The 17,306-nt window shown below is 44.8% G+C and overlaps 1 protein-coding gene across 1 annotated transcript in view; it reads right to left on the bottom strand.

Annotated features, from left to right (window-relative positions):
- POLR1A (RNA polymerase I subunit A) overlaps positions 1-17,306 on the bottom strand; it is a 90,522-nt gene that overhangs the window by 28,029 nt on the left and 45,187 nt on the right. Inside the window, exons 15-18 of the mRNA XM_037039141.1 lie at positions 6,739-6,888; positions 5,470-5,653; positions 797-879; positions 523-681 (exon numbers count right to left, since the gene is read on the bottom strand). Coding sequence (XP_036895036.1) covers positions 523-681; positions 797-879; positions 5,470-5,653; positions 6,739-6,888 — 576 coding nt within the window. The remainder of the gene's footprint in view (positions 1-522; positions 682-796; positions 880-5,469; positions 5,654-6,738; positions 6,889-17,306) is intronic.

Raw genomic sequence — 17,306 nt, 5'->3', positions numbered from 1 at the left:
AGGTTAGGACCTTAACCCCCTTGGCAACCTGATAAGGGATGTGCTCCAGGTGTGCGAACGAGGCACAGACTGGGTACATCACCTGCCTAAGGCCACAGAGCAAGTTTATGGCAGAGCTAGGGTTTGAACCTGGGCCTTCTTCACTCCTGGACCTGCTACACAAGCCGCAATGGTGTTTTGGTCCTCCCTCCTGCTCCCCCACCTGGCTGCGGCACCACAGGAAAGATACTCTCTCTTTAGTCCCCTTTAATGTAGTCAGCCCCAAATACAAGCATTAAAAAAAGTGCAAAGCATTCCCACCCAGCTTCAGCTAAAACCTTCCCAGACCCTAACTGGGTGTGGAAACAAGGCCGTTGGTGCCTCAGAGTGAACAGTTTCTTGCACATCCCACCTCACATCTCACTACATCAGTTGCTAAACAACCAAATTGCTTTAAAGGGCCCCGAGTGATAATCAAAATGTAATTTTTTTAAAACCAGCATTCAAAATGGTGGCAGCAAGTGTGCTCACCGCCAGACTAACCTTGTTAATCTCATTACTGTAATGGTTCACTTCCTCCTTGAACTTCAGATCGATCATGTTAAAATCCCTCTGGTCTTGGCCCAGATGGGCATCCTGCCATTTCCCTCGGACTTCATCCCAAGATGCGGTTTCTGGCAGGTTTAATGCAGCCCTGACAGCCTGCAATGAGAAAAGGAACACGCCGGAGGCAGCAGTCAAGTGAGGAAGGTGTGCGTTTCACTCTGCAGGACAGCCGCCCTCTGTGGCAGGCCACGGCCTCCCGGGCCCTCCTCACCCGGGGCCCGCAGCAGCTGGACTCCTCGATGATCCTGTGTCTCCTGACATCTGCCTTTGGCTTCACCAAAATGTCTTCCACGCCTGTGAAGAGACACACAAGCTCAGATGGGATCGGGCCCGACTTCCCACCAGGTACAAACTCAGAGAGGTCAGGGGTCAGAGCACAGTGTCACATACCCGGGAAGCACCTGAATCCTTAGGGGACTGCGTCCATCTCCTAAGTGCTTCCTATCTCCTAAAGCAAGTGTAAGGCCAAGCACTATAATCTCCATTTTACAAAGGACAAAACTAAGGCTCGAACGTGAGCTATTCACTCAAGGTTACACAGGTAAAGAGTAAACCCTGGCCCAAGCCCACACTTGTGCTCTTAGGCACCAGCTCTGCCACCTCCACTCAATAAATAGGTGCTGCACGATTGGGCTGGAGGTGGAGAAGAGGTCCGAGATGAAAAGCTGAGTTTATGGGAAGAAGAGAGGGAGGGAGAAAACATGCTGGCTTTGACTCCCAGAAGTCAGCTGTTCCAGGGACCACCCACACAATGGTGAGAATGGGTGTGTAGGCACACACGTGACACACCCAGCCTGGCTAACAGTGGCCAACAGTGCAAGTCCTCTCTGAATGAAAGCTGGGTCACTTCAGTGAAGCCCGTCTCTCCGGCTCCATGGGGTCTAGGAATTCCTTGCCTTGGCCAAATGTCTTCCTACTTCATTTTTCAGTCAACTATTTTCTGTCTGTATCTGTGAGTGTTACTGGAGTCGAAGCTCCTCAGCCAAGAGCTGAGTGGGAAGGGAAAAACAATGGCTGCACTATTCAAAAGCTGGACTAAGATAACTGGAATTCCCAATGCAATGTCCTGGAAACTTGAGGGCCTCTGAAGAACGTGTGTGAGCAAGAAATAGCCCCTCTGTGAGGAAGCCATAACCAAGTGAGTCCTTTCATGGGGTCAGCTGCAGGCCACCTTGTTGTCCCTTCACTGACCCTTCTGGCTATGAGGGACAGAATAAAAACAACACCTTCAGCCCGTCCTTCCCTCAGAGCCCAGGTCCAGCTTGGCCATGCTTCCTCTCAGCCCAGCAGCTGGACCAGGATGCTCTCTGCACTGAGGCCAACTTCTCTTTGTGCCATGTGCTCAGCAGAGCTGCTGGCATGGTTTATTTGTTAGGTTTGGGATTCATCACAGTCTGGGTGGGAGATCTTCGTCTACTTTTTGTTTTTTACAGATATTTGTATAGGTATGCTCATGCCAGCAATAAAGTGAAAGCCAGGAACCAACCTAAATGTCTAATAACAGAAACTGGTTAAATACACCATAGTATATCTACACAACCGGTATAATCTGTAGCCACAGACCTGAGGATGTAGATATACATTAGTTCACCCAAAAGGACATTTACAAATACATTTGGAAATGGGGGGGGGAGGGGGCAGATTACAAAACAGCATGTAGTATATGGAACCCCATTTTTCCAAATGTGTTTGCACTTGCAAACTCTATAAAGATGCATCGAATCAATATTGGTGGCTATCTCTGGCCACTGAATGTTGGGTGACTTTAAATTATTTTCATGTCTGCATTTATTTATACTTTTTAAAAAGGATATATTTTATTGATTGTACCATTATAGTTGTTCTATTTCCCCCCCTTCATTCCCCTCCACCCTGCACAACCCCTCCCCCACCATTCCCCCCCTTTAGTTTATGACGTGTCTCAGGTTCTTTAGATTCTATATTTCCCCTACTATTCTTGCCCTCCCCCCTATTTTCTACCTACTGTGTATGCTACTTATTCTCTGTACCTTCTCCCCCCTTCTCTTCCTCCCACTCCCTTGTTGCTAACCCTCCATGTGTTCATTTCTATGGTTCTGCTCCTGATCTAGCTGTCCTCTTAGTTTGCTTTTGTTTTAGGTGTGGTTGTTAATAACTGTGAGTTTGCTGTCCTTTCACTGTTCATATTTTTTATCTTCTTTTTCTTAGATAAGTCCCTTTAACATTTCATATAATAAGGGTTTGGTGATGATGAACTCCTTGAATTTGACCTTACCTGAGAAGCACTTTATCTGCCCTTCCATTCTAAATGAAAGCTTTGCTGGATAGAGCAATCTTGGATGTATATCTTTGGATTTCATGACTCGGAATACTTCTTTCCAGCACCTTCTTGCCTGTAAGGGCTCTTTTGAGAAATCATTTGACAGTCTGATGGGAACTCCTTTGTAAGTGACTGTCCCCTTATCTCTTGCTACTTCTAGGATTCTCTCCTTCATTTTAATCTTGGCTAATGTAATTATGATGTGCCTTGGTGTGTTCTGTCTTAGGTCCACCTTCTTTGGGACTCTCTGAGCTTCCTGGATTTCCTGGAAGTCTATTTCCTTTGCCAGACTGGGGAAGTTCTCCTTTATTATTTGTTCGAATAAGTTTTCCACTCGTGGCTGTTTCTTTCCCCCTTCTGGTATCCCTATAATTTGGATGTTGGAACGTTTAAAGATGTCCTGGAGGTTCCTAAGCCTCTCCTCATTTTTTTTAAGATTTTATTTATTTATTTATTTATCTTTTTGGAGGGGAAGGAGAGGGAGAGAAACATCAATGTATGGTTGCCTTTCTTGCGTCCCCTGCTGGGAGTTGGCCTGCAGGGAACCGGCCTGCAACCCAGGCATGTGCCCTGACTGGGAATCGAACTGTGATCTTCTGGTTCGCAGGCCCACGCTCAATCCACTGAGCTACACCAGCCAGGGCCTCCTCATTTTTTTTGAATTCTTGTTTCTTCATTCTTTTCTGGTTGGATGTTTCGTTCTTCCTTCTGGTCCACTCCATTGATTTGAGTCCCACTTTCCTTTCCATCACTATTGGTTTCCTGTGCATTTCTCTTCATTTCAATTAGTTTAGCCTTCATATGTTCCTCTAATTTGTGACTATAATCAACCAGTTCTGTGAGCATTCTGATCACCAGTGTTTTGAACTGTGCATCTGAAAGGTTAGCTATTTCTTGGTCACTTAAAGAGTTATCGGCTCTGGGGCCTTGAGTTCTTCTTGAGCCATATTTTGGACTGTTCATGCCTGTTACGTATGAGGAGCGGAGCCCTAAGTGTTCACCAGGGCAGGGCAAGTCAGTTGCTGGGTTATGACGCTGTATGTGGGGGCGGGGTCAAAGGGAAGTAATGGCGATCCCCTCTGCTGCTTCCTGCCACCAGGGCCGCAGAGTCTGTCCTACTGCGTGTGAAGTGCGACCACGGTCAGCCCACTGCCTTGCACACTCACTGGGTTCGCCCACTGGGGCCTGCGGGGTCTGTCTCACTGCTCACTCCTCTGCTGGTTTATCTGTGCACGAATGTGTGACCGAGGTCAGTCTGCCCCGCACCCTCGATGGGTCTGCGCTGCTAACCCGGCTGCCTGTGCGCCTGGGTCGGGGGATCTTTCCTGCCGGACCCTGCTCTGCTGTTGGCTCTGCCCCTCTCACCGGTCTGGTTGAATGGATAGTTGTTGTCGGACTTCCGTATAGTTCAATTTTCTGTTCTTTGGCTGCGTCTTTGTTTACTAAACCTTTGTTATATTCAAACTTGGTTGTGAGAGAAGGCACAGTGTTTCCACCTATGCCTCCATCTTGGCAGAAGTCCTTTCTGTCTATTTATACTTTTCTGCAATTAATACATATCATACAATTACCGAGACCCCACCACAGGCCAGTGGCAGGCCCTCGGTGGGAGTCCCACCTTGTCTGCACACCTGCAAATCCACAAAGGACTCTAACTTCCACTACCATTGGTATCATCGCCTGGACACTTCCCACACTCACTGTAGCTCAATGCTAAACATGCAGCATGTCACTTACTTCTCACAGGATGACTGAAAGAAGGCCTGGACTCCACTATGTGTACTTGGAGATGCAGGGCCCTGAATAAGCTTAGCTAGGGGCTGAGCCCTTGGGCAGAGGTCTTCTGATGTCAGTTCTACCCAGTGCACAAAGATTAGCAGCTCACTTGTTTTCATTCTCAAAGCCAACTTCCTAAAACACTGTGCTCATTTCCAGGGAGGAAACAAGGCCATTCCTCTTTCCATCTTACTGTCATCCCAACAGGCCCGCCCAACATGGTTTCCAACAGCACCAGTGCCCCCACTGTGTGGGGAGGCTTGGGCACTTCCAACAACAAAGACGACCCTTTGCAGGGCACAGAGCACCCAAGGAATTCTGGAAGAATGGAGGTGAGTGTGAAAAAGCAGACTCGGACAGAAAACTGCAGGAGTGTCCAACCGCGGCTCAGGATGGCTACGAATGTGGCCCAACACAAAACTGTAAATTCATTTAAAACATTACAAAATTTTTTTGTGATTTCGTGTTGCAACATATTTAATGTATGGGCCCAAGACAACTCATCTTCTTCCAGTGTGGCCCAGAGACACCAAAAGATTGGCCATCCCTGCTGAATGTAAAGGACAGGGTCGAGAAAGAGACAGAATGGAAATGGGAAGAGAGGGGTCACTCTATGCTGCAGACAATGAGGAACACTGGCTATGCGGGAGGGGTGGAAAGCACTGACAAGGTGCAAGGCTGTTGAGCGAAGATGTCCTTGTAGAAGTAACCTGGCCGCACCCCTGAAGGCTGCTAGGAGAGCAGGGAGACATCCTGGTTGGTGTGCTGGCCAGGAGAGGGGCCCTGGGAGCTACTCGCCCAGCACTCACCCAAGGTGAAGCCTCTGTAGAGCTGTAGGTAGGCAGTGAAGAGGCGGGCCAGGCAGGTGAGAACCTTGCCACTGGTCTCCCCTCCATAGATCTCATAGCAGCAGTGGACCAGGCCGTAGGCAGAGCTCCCGTAGTGTGCTTTGTCCAGCACCCCGAGGAGCAGCTCCCCTTCCCTGATGATCACCTGCAGAGGGAACGGCCACCAGTGCTGGGCTGGAGGGGATGCCTCCTGTGCGAGCCACCCCTCCCCTTGACTCCATGTTTTATTAGCCTTATTGTATCTGTCCCTCCACTGTAACCCACCTCAAGTCCTTAATAGAAAGAGGCAGGCATTTTTTTTTTAAAGGAGGTGTGCACATATAGAGCATTAAGAAAGGTTTTTAGGGATTACACCACAGACATTTCAGTGCATTCATATGCCCTGCAATCCCCACCCACCCACCTATACTGACTTGAGGTCAGGTACCATCAACAAAGACTTTTTGACTGGAAATGAGAACATTTATTAGAGCCTAACCTTTATAACCATAACCTTGGCCCTATAGAAGGTACTCCCTTTTCTGTGCCCTGGGAATCAGAACACCATAACCTTACTAATGTCCTTTTAAGACCTGAATTTTGACTTTCACAAAGTGGGGTTAATGAATTAGAAGCTAATTGAAAGAAGGATTTCTGGCTACAGAAAGCAGCATGCGTTAAGCACGAGATCTATGAGGGGAAATCAAAGTGGCAGCTTCAGTTCGAATGGAATGTCTGTTAGAACCAGTGAAAAAGCACTGCGAGCTGGGGACTTCAGGAAACAAACCCACCAAGAACATGCGGAAGCCTTGGAAACCCTCCACATGGGGCCACAGTCTCGCTCTCTTGCAGCAACATGCTGCCGGGTTTGACTGCCCTGGCCTGGCCTCCTGAGGCCTGGTCCGTGAGGCACAAAGCTGGGAGAACTGAAGCCTCACAGTGGTTCCTTGAGCCTCAGCCACTCAGGGGTCTCAAGGGAAAATGCAGGCTCTGCATTTCCAAGCCTTGCAGAGGCCAGTCCAGAAGCCTTCTGCTGTAAAGCCTTCCCACGCTGGCTGCAAATTTTATACTGAGGGCCAAATGCTAGCAATCAGCTGCGAACCTTTCTAATACCAAATTGGGCACAACTCTTTCTCTTAAGAGCTACATCTGTTTCTGTGTATGTGCTTCCATGTCTCTGTCTCTGTTTTAAATCAATTTGTCTAAATCCAGGACTCGCAGACTCCAACTGCAACGGCTGGGTGGCCATACCTGGGACTCGCACATGGAGTCAGGGTTAAAGCCGGGAACAGGCCGAGGAGGCTCCTTCACCCAGGCTTTCCCACTGATCTTCGCCTTTCCGGATAAATTCAGTGGGATGTGCTCCTCTGGGATAATGTTTATGAGCAGCGTGGATACTACCTGGGAAGAAAAAAAAGACAAGGTGATGTGACAGGAAGAAAAGATGAGAAGTTCCCTTTTTGGACTTCCTGTCCCCATCCATCCCGAAGCTGAACAACTCCATTCCAACAATCGGTAAGTAAAGCAAGAAAAACAAAGTCCCGCCTCTGTGCGGGAAGCTGATCTTGGTTCTCACTATCATACCTACCTGTCTGCAGACGGAGCCTGGGAGAAGAAATAAGCATTACCACTGAGAACTCCACTGGGACTTTTATTCCCTAAAATAATTCTTGTTAAATCAAACAATCCCCCAATATTAAGTTCCTAAATAAACCAAAAGGAGGAGAGGATGAAAGTAAATTGCCATGGGGTCAGAGTAAAAAGATTCGAAATGTGGTAAAAAGCAGACAGTAGGGCTGGGAGAGAGGGTGGGGCTCGCAACACTGCCCTCTGCCAGGAGGGTCAGCCCTACAGGCACTCAGTCCTGGGATGCAGGCAGGGGTTGAAGAACGCATCTCAGGGCACCTTCCTTGTCTTCAGGCCACATTGAAACCTATGACAATTATTATGAACAATCAACAATGTCCTCCCACAGAACAAAGTAAACAAAAAACAAACAGACTCTTAGGTACAGAGATCAGACTGACAGTTGGCAGAGGGAGGGCTGAGGGGCTGGGTAAAAAGGTGAAGAGATTAAGAAGTACAAATTGGGCCCTGGTGGTGTGGCTCAGTGGATGGAGTGCTGGCCTGTGAACTAAAGGGTCGCCAGTTTGACTCCCAGTCAGGGCACATGCCTGGGTTGTGTGCGAGGTTGCCAGTAGGGCATGCACAAGAGGCAACCACACAATGATGTTTCTCTCCCTCTGTTTCTCCCTCCCTTCCCTTCTCTAAATATAAACAAAACCTTTTTTTTAAATTCTACCCCCCCCACAAGAAGTACAAATTGGCAGTTATAGAACAGTCATGGGGACGTAAACTGCTGCATAAGGAATATAGTCAGTAATATTGTAATGACTATATATGTGGCCAAGTGGGTAACTGCAGTATCAGGGGCACTGTACAATACAGGACTGGCTAACTACTATGCTGTCCATCTGAAACAAATACAGAATAATATGGAATGTAAACTAATGGGAAAAAAATGTCCTCCCACAGAACAGCTTTGACTTCCTGGTCAAAGGAAGGAGAGGAAGCAAAGACCAAGAATCTAGAGCTCTTCCTCTGAGGAGCTTCACAGAGGCCCAAGGGGTTTGACCGAGAAGCAGGCTGCAAGGAAGCGTTGGGGACAAGGGGTGTTTCAGTGTCTGCTCTATCCCTGACTGGCCATGTGCCCTGGGGAAGCGACCATGCTCTCTTAGCTCCAGCGCTGCTCATTTGGAGAGAACAGAGAAGGCCGGCCACTCATTCAGCACTTAAACATCAAGTGCTTACTATGAACCAGGTGCTGGGAAGAACTGTAAATAAACACAGTCTCTGCCTTCAGTGGAGCCTCCATCCCTGAGGAGGGCCCGTTTGGGAGAAAAACAAAGCAGGGAAAGAGGACCCAGAACAGAATGAGGGAGGGAGTGTTTGGGATTTTACGTAAGATGGGCAGAAAAGGCCTCATGCCAAGAAGGCAGTGAGTGAGGAGGGGAGCTGTGCAGAGATCAGATCATGCATTTCAAGCAGAGAGGAGAGCTATTTGGTAGGTCTTGATCACAGGAGTCACACGCTATGACTTAACTTTTTTAATAGGGTCACTTGTTCCAAATACATTCCTGGTCTAGAGACTTTGAGGCTAAGTAAACACCATAGAGAATAAGCCTCCTACGTGACACAGACAAGAAAGACTGGCATTTAGAAGTTGTTATGAAAGTGACCTGAGTGGGGAGCACCATGTGACAAGGTCCCCATGTGAGGCACATCACAGGACACAATAATAATGTGACTACTTGGCAACCTGATGGCTTCCACACAATTAGCTTTTACCAAGCTAACACCAGAAACAAATTTATGTGACTGGAATTAACTACAGTTGCTGAAAGGCCAGGGAGTCCATGCCCCACCCCAACTGGCCCATCAGTGTGGTCATCCACTCAACCAGTGGCTGCTAACAGGAGGCCAGGAGGCAATTTCCCAAGCAACTGCTCCACAGAAAACCCAAGCCAAGGGATGACCATGGGTCAGTTCCAAGAGGGTCCAAGGCATACTCCCAAAGATGTGGTGGGCAGGGGGCAGACAGGCTGGTATAATAGGCCCTGAGGGCTGAGGAGGAGCTGGGTGCTGGCATCAGCAGTCTCTGTGCAAAGCCAGGTCCCATGGAGTAGCCCTGTTAGAGGCGTGCAATGGAGTCAGGGCAGTTATGAGAGCAGGTGCCTTTTCATGCATGTGCACCAGGAGCTTGGGGACAACTGCCAATAGCATCTTTTAAAAAGGCAGACAATACTTGCTATCTCAGCAGAAGACGACCAGGAAGGTCATGAGCCAGACTCTCCATAAGGCCAGCACTGCCAAGTGAGGGAGTAAAGGCAGGAGGGTGAGACTTGCTCAGGATGCTGACCACAAGCTGCACCTCGACTAAAGTGCCCCAGGTACAGCAGGGACAGCCAGGCTGGGCACAGTCAGGATGGGAAAGTTAACCAAAACACATGTATCCAACTATCCGAGGACAAGGAAATGTGACCTGCCATCTCATCCACAAAATCAAGGGGGCAGAAAAGCATCTGACAAACTCCCAACACCCTTTCCTGATAAAAACAATCAACAGAAGAAGAATAGAAAAAATGCAATCAACACAATAAAGGGGAGGCATCTAGGAAAAGCCCACAATGAACACACTCAGAGATCGAAGACGTGAACACTGCTCTGCCTAGGGTCAGAACAGGATGCGAAAGTCTGCTCTCGGCACTTCTATTCAACAAGGTACTAGGGTCTAACCAGGACACGTAGGCAAGAAAAGAAAGAAAAGGTGCCCTAGCTGGTGTGGCTCAGTGGGCTGAGTGCCGGCCTGAGAAGCAAAGTATCACTGGTTCGATTCCCAGTCACAGCACAAGCCTGGGTCCCAGGCCAGGTCCCCAGTAGGGGTTGTGCAAGGGACAAGCACGCATTGAAGTTTCTGTCCCTCTCTTTCTCTCTCTCCCTACCCTTCTCTCTAAGAATAAATAAAATCTTAAAAAAAAGAAAGAAAGAAAGAAAAGGCATCCAGATTGGAAAGGAAGAAGTAAAACTACCACTTTTACTGATGACCAGTTTTACCAAGTTTGCTGATGACATAATCTTATATATAGAAAACCCTAAAGAATTCACAAAAAATGAATAGAGCTAGCAAACAACTTCAGCAAAGGTAAGGGTACAAGATCACCACCAACAAAAGTATCACTAGTATTTCTGTACATAACTATAAACAACATGAAGATGAAATTTATGAAAACAACTGCATTTATGAGCACATCAAAAAGAATAAAATACTCAGGAAAAAATTTAACCAAAGAAGTGTAAAACTTGTATGCTGAAAACTATAACACGCTCTTTAAAGAAATTAAAGAAAATCTAAATAAACAGAAAGACATAATAGGTGGAATGGCTTAACGTTAAGATGGCAACACTCTCCAAATTCAATGTGATCCCTACTGAAATTACAGCTTCCAGTTTTGCATAAATGAACAAGATGAACCTAAAATTCACATGGAAATATGTGTACAACAAACCCTGAATACCTAAAGCAGTTTTGAAAAAGAAAAACAAAGCTAGAGAACTCACACTTCCAGATTTTAAAACTTAGTACAAAACTACTGTTACTAGGACATTATAGTGGTAAAAAGGTTGGCATATTGACCAATGGCACAAAATGAGAGTCCAGGAAATAAACACATCTACGGTTAACTGATGTTCAGCAAGGGTGCTAAGAACACTAAGTGGGGAAGAGAACAGTCTGGTCAACAGACGGTGCCGAGACAACTGCCTGTCCACATGCAGAAGAATGAAGCAGAACCCCTACCTTGAACGTACACAAAAATTAATTCAAAATGGATTGAAGACCTAAACTGTAAGATCTAAAACCATAATATTCTTAGATGGAAATAGAGCTGTGCGACCTTTAATTAGGCAACAGTTTTTTTAGATATGACATCAAAAGCACAAACAATACAAGAAAAGTAGATAAACTGGACTTCATCAAAAATTTTTAAAAAATTCATGTGTCAAAGGGCACTATTAAGAAAGTGAAAAGGCAACCCAATGAATGAGAAAAAATATTTGGAATTCATACATGTGATACAGGTTTAATAGCCCAAATATATAAAGAACTCTTAGAACTGAACAATAAAAAGACAAGCAGCCCAATTTAAAAAAGGACAATGGGCTTAAGTAGACCTTCTCCAAAGAACATATTACAAATGGCCAGCAAGCACACTAAATGATACCCAACATCTTAAGTCATTAGAGAAATGCCAAGCAAAAAACCACATTTCACATCCACTAAGATAACTTTAAAGACAAAAGAAAGATTAAGTGTCTGTGAGCAAGTGGAGAAACTGGAACCCTCATACATCGCTGGGTAGTTCCTCAAAAAAGTTAAACACAGCATTACTATCTGATCCAGCAATTCCACTCTCAGTTATACATCCAGGAGCACTGAAAATGCACGTTCACACAAAACACAATACACAAATATTCACTGCAGCTTTACTGTAATAGCCAAAAAGGAGAAACAACCCAATTACCCATTTGTCAACTGAAAAGTGGACAAACAAAATGTACCATATCCATACAGAACGTTATTCAGCCATAAAAAGGAAGCACTACTGTCCACGCTATGACCTGAATGTATTTTGAAAACGCTGTATGAAGTGAAAGAAGCAAGTCAAAAAAGGCCACATATTGTATATCTCTGCTCACATGAAACGTCCCAAATAGGCAAATTCATAGAGAAAGTGACTGGCCAGGAATGAAGGAGGGAGGAACTGGGACCAACTGATAGTAGGCACAGAGTTCCTTTTAAAAGGGACAGAAATGTTCTAGAATCAGCTGGTGACAATTATTGTACAACTTAGTGAATAAACTAAAAGTCACTGAGGTATACACTTTTAAAATATGGTACAATAAATGTTAAATAAGAACTACATCTCAATTAAAAAGACAAGGAAGCCAGTTAAGATGATTTGAGGTCTTTTTTTGTACCAACATTCTAGAAGTACATATGCTAGGGAGAAAGGATGATTTACACCATTCTCTTAAAGTGTGAAGGGTAGCAGTATCTAAGAGACTTACAATGAGAATTTTTTTTAAATTCTAAGCCTTCATTGAATTTTTAAAAATGTTTTACAAATTAAATGGATTTTTAAAAAAGTTTTGAAATGTGTATACCCTTTGACCCAGCATTTACACCTTCAAGAATGTGTCTAAAATGTGTATTAATGAAAGCACAGTAGTATAAATGTAGGGGGTACTCAGCATTCATCACCACAGTAAAGACCAGGCACAACGGACATGTCCGCCAACAGAGGGCCGGTTAAACCAGCTGTGGCACGTGGGATCATCGGCTACAACACAGAATGGGTCAAAAAGAATGACTAGAGGATCTACATGTAGAAACAGAGAATGAGCCCCACAATATGTCATTAGGTGACCTTAAATACATCACATAGCAATTACAAAAAGGGTCTGTCAACTTGGCACATGAAACCAGTTAAAGAACTTGTCATATTTGGAGTATTGGGTGGACCAAATTAAAATGACAAACTGCTTGAAATAACAAAATTCCATCTGGAAAGCCTGGTGGCCCTTTTAAAGTAAGCCACCTTAGAGACCAGCCCCAACAGAGGTCAAGTGCCTGGAGGTCAGGAAAACGCATGCTCCACTGTCAGGATGCTGTGGCGAGATGTCAGGATGTCGGTGGCTTTACGTAGAAGCTCAGAATTGAATGTCAGATCCAATCGTGGTTCATGGTTCTCCTGAGAAGGTAGAATGTGATTCCCTTCTTATTTATTTTCTCTCACAGTTTATGTGTGGACATGAGGAGGGGATTGGGAAAGAAGGGATTTTTTTCTTTTCGCCTTCACACTACTCTATTTTTGCTTAGTAACAAACTAATGTTACTTCTATAACTAAAAAGAATTCTAAGGGCAGAGATCTAATAACTGATGTCATCAAATTTTCCAAAAACAAGGACAATATACAAAAATTAATTGCATTTCTACATACCAACTATAAGCAATTAGAAAACTTCATAAACAATACCATCTGCAAGAGCAATATCTAGGAATAAATCTAATGAAAGATGTACAAGACTTTCATTGCTTTGCAGTCTGGTGCTCAGTCCACTGAGCCACGCCAGCCAGGGCAAGACTTTCACATAATTGAAAGACATACTATATTTATAATTTGGAAGACTGAATATTATAAATATGTTGATTCTTCCTAAAGTGATCAACAGAAGTAATTAATCCCAATAAAAATCCTTGCAGGTATTTTTTTGTGGAAATGTACAAGCTGACTTTAAAATTCATATGGAAATACACAGGGCCAAGAATCCCAAGGAGAGTCCTGAGAAAGAACAAAGCCGAGACTTACCATCAGAAACCAAGGTTTGTGATAAAGCTACAATAAGTGAGACAGCGTGGTGTCAGTGCAATGGAATCAGACAGACCAATGGAACTGAAGAGAGCTAGGAACAGACCCACACGTGTGTAACTAGTTGATTTATGACACAGAAGATACTAACAAGGAGTGGAAAAATGATGCTGCTTTCAACAAATAATGCTATTATCAATTGGATATCCATGTATGAAAAAAAGGAATCCTCACTTCTACCTCACATCATGCACACCCACATAAATCAGGTCCAGCAGACCAGTTGTAAAAAGTTAAGCAAGAAAGCTCCCAGACAATACACAGGGGGTACCTTCATGACCTTGAGACAGGCAAGTATTCTTATATAAGACTAGCCATAAAAGGCAAAGATTGATTAATTATGTTACATAAAATAAAGAACTTCTGATCATTAGAAAATAGCATTAGGTAAAAGGGAAAAAAGACTAGTCCCTATATATGTGGCAAATATTCAATTTGCCTTTGCCTATCCTTGGGTCAGGATAGGTTTACAGTTGTGGATCCAAGAAACAGAATTTATTCTTGCATTGTTATTTATTAACTACTGTATTATTTTCCATATGAATAACTGTAAACCTACTTACGACCCATCCATTTAAGTATATCTGGCAATGGACTTACACTAGAATATATAATAAACTCTTACCTATCAATAAAAAAAAAAAGCACAGAATAGAAAACAGGCCAAAGACTTAAACAAGCACTTCATAAAAGATGTTATCTAAATGGGCAATAAACATATGAAAAGGTCAACTTCACTCGTCATTAAGAAAAAGCAGACTTCCGCCAAGATGGAGGCGTAGGTGGAAACACTGTGCCTTCTCCCACAACCAAGTTTGAATACAACAAAGGTTTGGAGAACAAAGACGCAGCCAAAGAACAGAAAATTGAACTATATGGAAGTCCAACAACAACGAACCGTTCTACCAGCCTGGTAAGAGGGGCGGAGCCAGCAGCGGAGCAGGGTTGGGCAGGAAAGATTCCCCGACCCCAAGCGCCCAGGCATCTGGGGTAGTGTCGGGCAGACCCAGTGAGGGCTTGAGTCGGTGGGAGTGAGAAGTGAGACGGACCGTGCAGCCCCCAGCAACAAACCCAGCAGTGGCTGACCGAGGTCACACATTCTCCAGCAGTGGGACCAATGGCGCAGCCGTGGTGGCAGCGGGAGGAAGCAAAGGGTGCCCACCACTGCTTTCCTTTGGCCCCGCCCCCACATACAGTGTCACAACCCAGTGACTGGGTCGCCCAGCCCTGGTGAACACCTGGGGCTCTGCTCCTCATAATGTAACAGGCACGAACAGTCCAAAATATGGCTCAAGAAGAACTCAAAGCCCCAGAGCCAATAACTCTTTAAGTGACCAGGAAATAGCGAACCTATCAGATGCACAATTCAAGACACTGGTAATCAGGATACTCACAGAACTGGTTGATTTTAGCCACAAATTAGAGGAACATATGAAGGCTAAACTAATTGAAATGAAGGGAAATGCACAGGAAACCAATAGTGATGGAAAGGAAACAGGGACTCAAATCAAGGGGGTGGACCAGAAGGAAGAAAGAAATGCCCAAACAGGAAAAAGTGAGGTCACAAGAATTCAAAAAAATGAGGAGAGGCTTAGGAACCTCCAGGACATCTTTAAATGTTCCAACATCTGGATTATAGGGGTATCAGAAGGGGGAAAGAGACAGCCGCGAGTGGAAAACTTATTTGAACAAATAATAAAGGAGAACTTCCCCAGTCTGGCAAAGGAAATAGACTTCCAGGAAATCCAGGAAGCTCAGAGAGTCCCAAAGAAGTTGGACCCAAGAAGGAACACACCAAGGCACATCATAATTACATTAGCCAAGACTAAAATGAAGGAGAGAATCCTAGAAGCAGCAAGAGATAAGGGGACAGTCACCTACAAAGGAGTACCCATCAGACTGTCAGCGGATTTCTCAAAAGAGACCTTACAGGCAAGAAGGAGCTGGAAGGAAGTATTCCAAGTCATGAAATCCAAAGACCTACAGCCAAGACTGCTCTATCCAGCAAAGCTTTCATTTAGAATGGAAGGGCAGATAAAGTGCTTCTCAGATAAGATCAAATTCAAGGAGTTCATCATCACCAAACCCTTATTATATGAAATGTTAAAGGGACTTATCTAAGAAAAAGAAGATGAAAAATATTAACAGTGAGACTTCCGCCAAGATGGAGGCATAAGTGGAAACACTGTGCCTTCTCCCACAATCAAGTTTGACTACAACAAAAGTTTTGGAGAACTAGAACACACCCAAAGACCAGAACACGGAATTATATGGAAGTCCGACAGCTACGAACCGTTCAACGGGGACGGTAAGAGAGGCGGAACCAGCAACGGAGCTGGGTCGGGCAGGACAGATCCCCCGACCTAGGTGCTAGGCGCGCGGGCAGCACAAAGCCAGTCGGGGTGCGGGGCAGACTGACCAAGGTCGCACATTCATGCACAGTGAGACGGACCACGCAGGCCCCAGGGGACAAACCCAGTGGTGGAAGGCCGACAATAGAACAACTGTAATGGTATAATCAATAAAATATATTTAAAAATTTAAAAGAAAAAAAGAAAAATATTAACAGTGAAAGGACACAGTTACTAACAACCACACCTAAAACAAAAGCAAACCAAGAGGACAGCTAGATCAGGAGTGGAAACATAGAGATGAAGAACACATGGAGGGTTAGCAACAAGGGAGTGGGAAGAGAAGGGTGGAGAAGATACAGAAAATAAGTAGCATAGACAGTAGGTAAAAAATAGATAGGGGGGACGGCAAGAATAGTAGGGGAAATATAGAATCTAAAGAACTTGAGACATGTGGACATGAACTACAGGGGGGGAAGGGTGGGGGAGGAGTGTACAGGGTGGAGGGGAATGAAGGGGGAAATAGAACAACTGTAATGGCACAATCAATAAAATATATTTAAAGAAAAAGCAAAAGCAAATTAAAACCACAATAGGCCCTGACCAGTGTGGCTCAGTTGGCTGGGCAATGCCCACAAAGCAAAGAGTGGCTGGTTAGATTCCTGCTCAGGGCACAGGCCTCAGCGGTGGGTCCAACCCCCGCTGCAGCACGTGCGAGGAAGCGGCTGCTCAAGGTTTCTCTCTCACACAGATGATTCCCTCCCTCTCTGTCTCCCTCCCTTACCCTCTTCTAAAAAATCAATCAATAAATATATTTTTAAAAAACCACAATGAGATGCCACCACACACCCATCCGGATGTCTAAAATTACAGGAAAACAAATGAGCAAACAAATATTAAGTCCTGCTGAGGATAAGGGGCAACCAGAACTGTAAACGGCTACGAGCACTTTGGAAAACTGTTTACTAAACTATTTGAAGTTGAACAAAGATCTTATGATCCAGCAATTTGATCCCTTGGTATTTCTTTACCCACCAAAATGCATATATGTCAAAAAAAGACATATATAAGAATGTTCATAGTAGCTGTACTGGTAATAACCAAATGAAGATAACTAAAGAGAACCCCAACGTCCTTCAACAGTAAAATAGATAAATATACAGTGGTATATTCATATAATGGAATACTATATATAGCAATGAAATAAACCACCACTATATGTACTGACATGATGAGTGACTCATAGACAGATATGATTACTGTATCATTGCACTTATGTACAGTTCAGGAAAAGACAAAACTTACCTACAGTGTTAGAACTCAGGCTAGTGGCTACCTTTGGGGACAGGTAGACAGAGAGAGGGGTCTGCAGAGGGGCTTCTGGGAGTGCTGGTGATATCCTACTTTCTGATCTGGGAGATAGTTTACACAGGCGTATTCCTCTTGTGAACATACACTGAGCTGTACACTTGAGATTTG

Source organism: Sturnira hondurensis, unplaced genomic scaffold (genome assembly GCF_014824575.4).
Source record: "Sturnira hondurensis isolate 20B ecotype Veracruz unplaced genomic scaffold, ASM1482457v3 Scaffold0002039, whole genome shotgun sequence".
NCBI classification, from domain to species: Eukaryota; Metazoa; Chordata; class Mammalia; order Chiroptera; family Phyllostomidae; genus Sturnira; species Sturnira hondurensis.
Note: the sequence above shows the minus strand (reverse complement) of the source record. Positions and strands in the feature narration are given on the sequence as shown.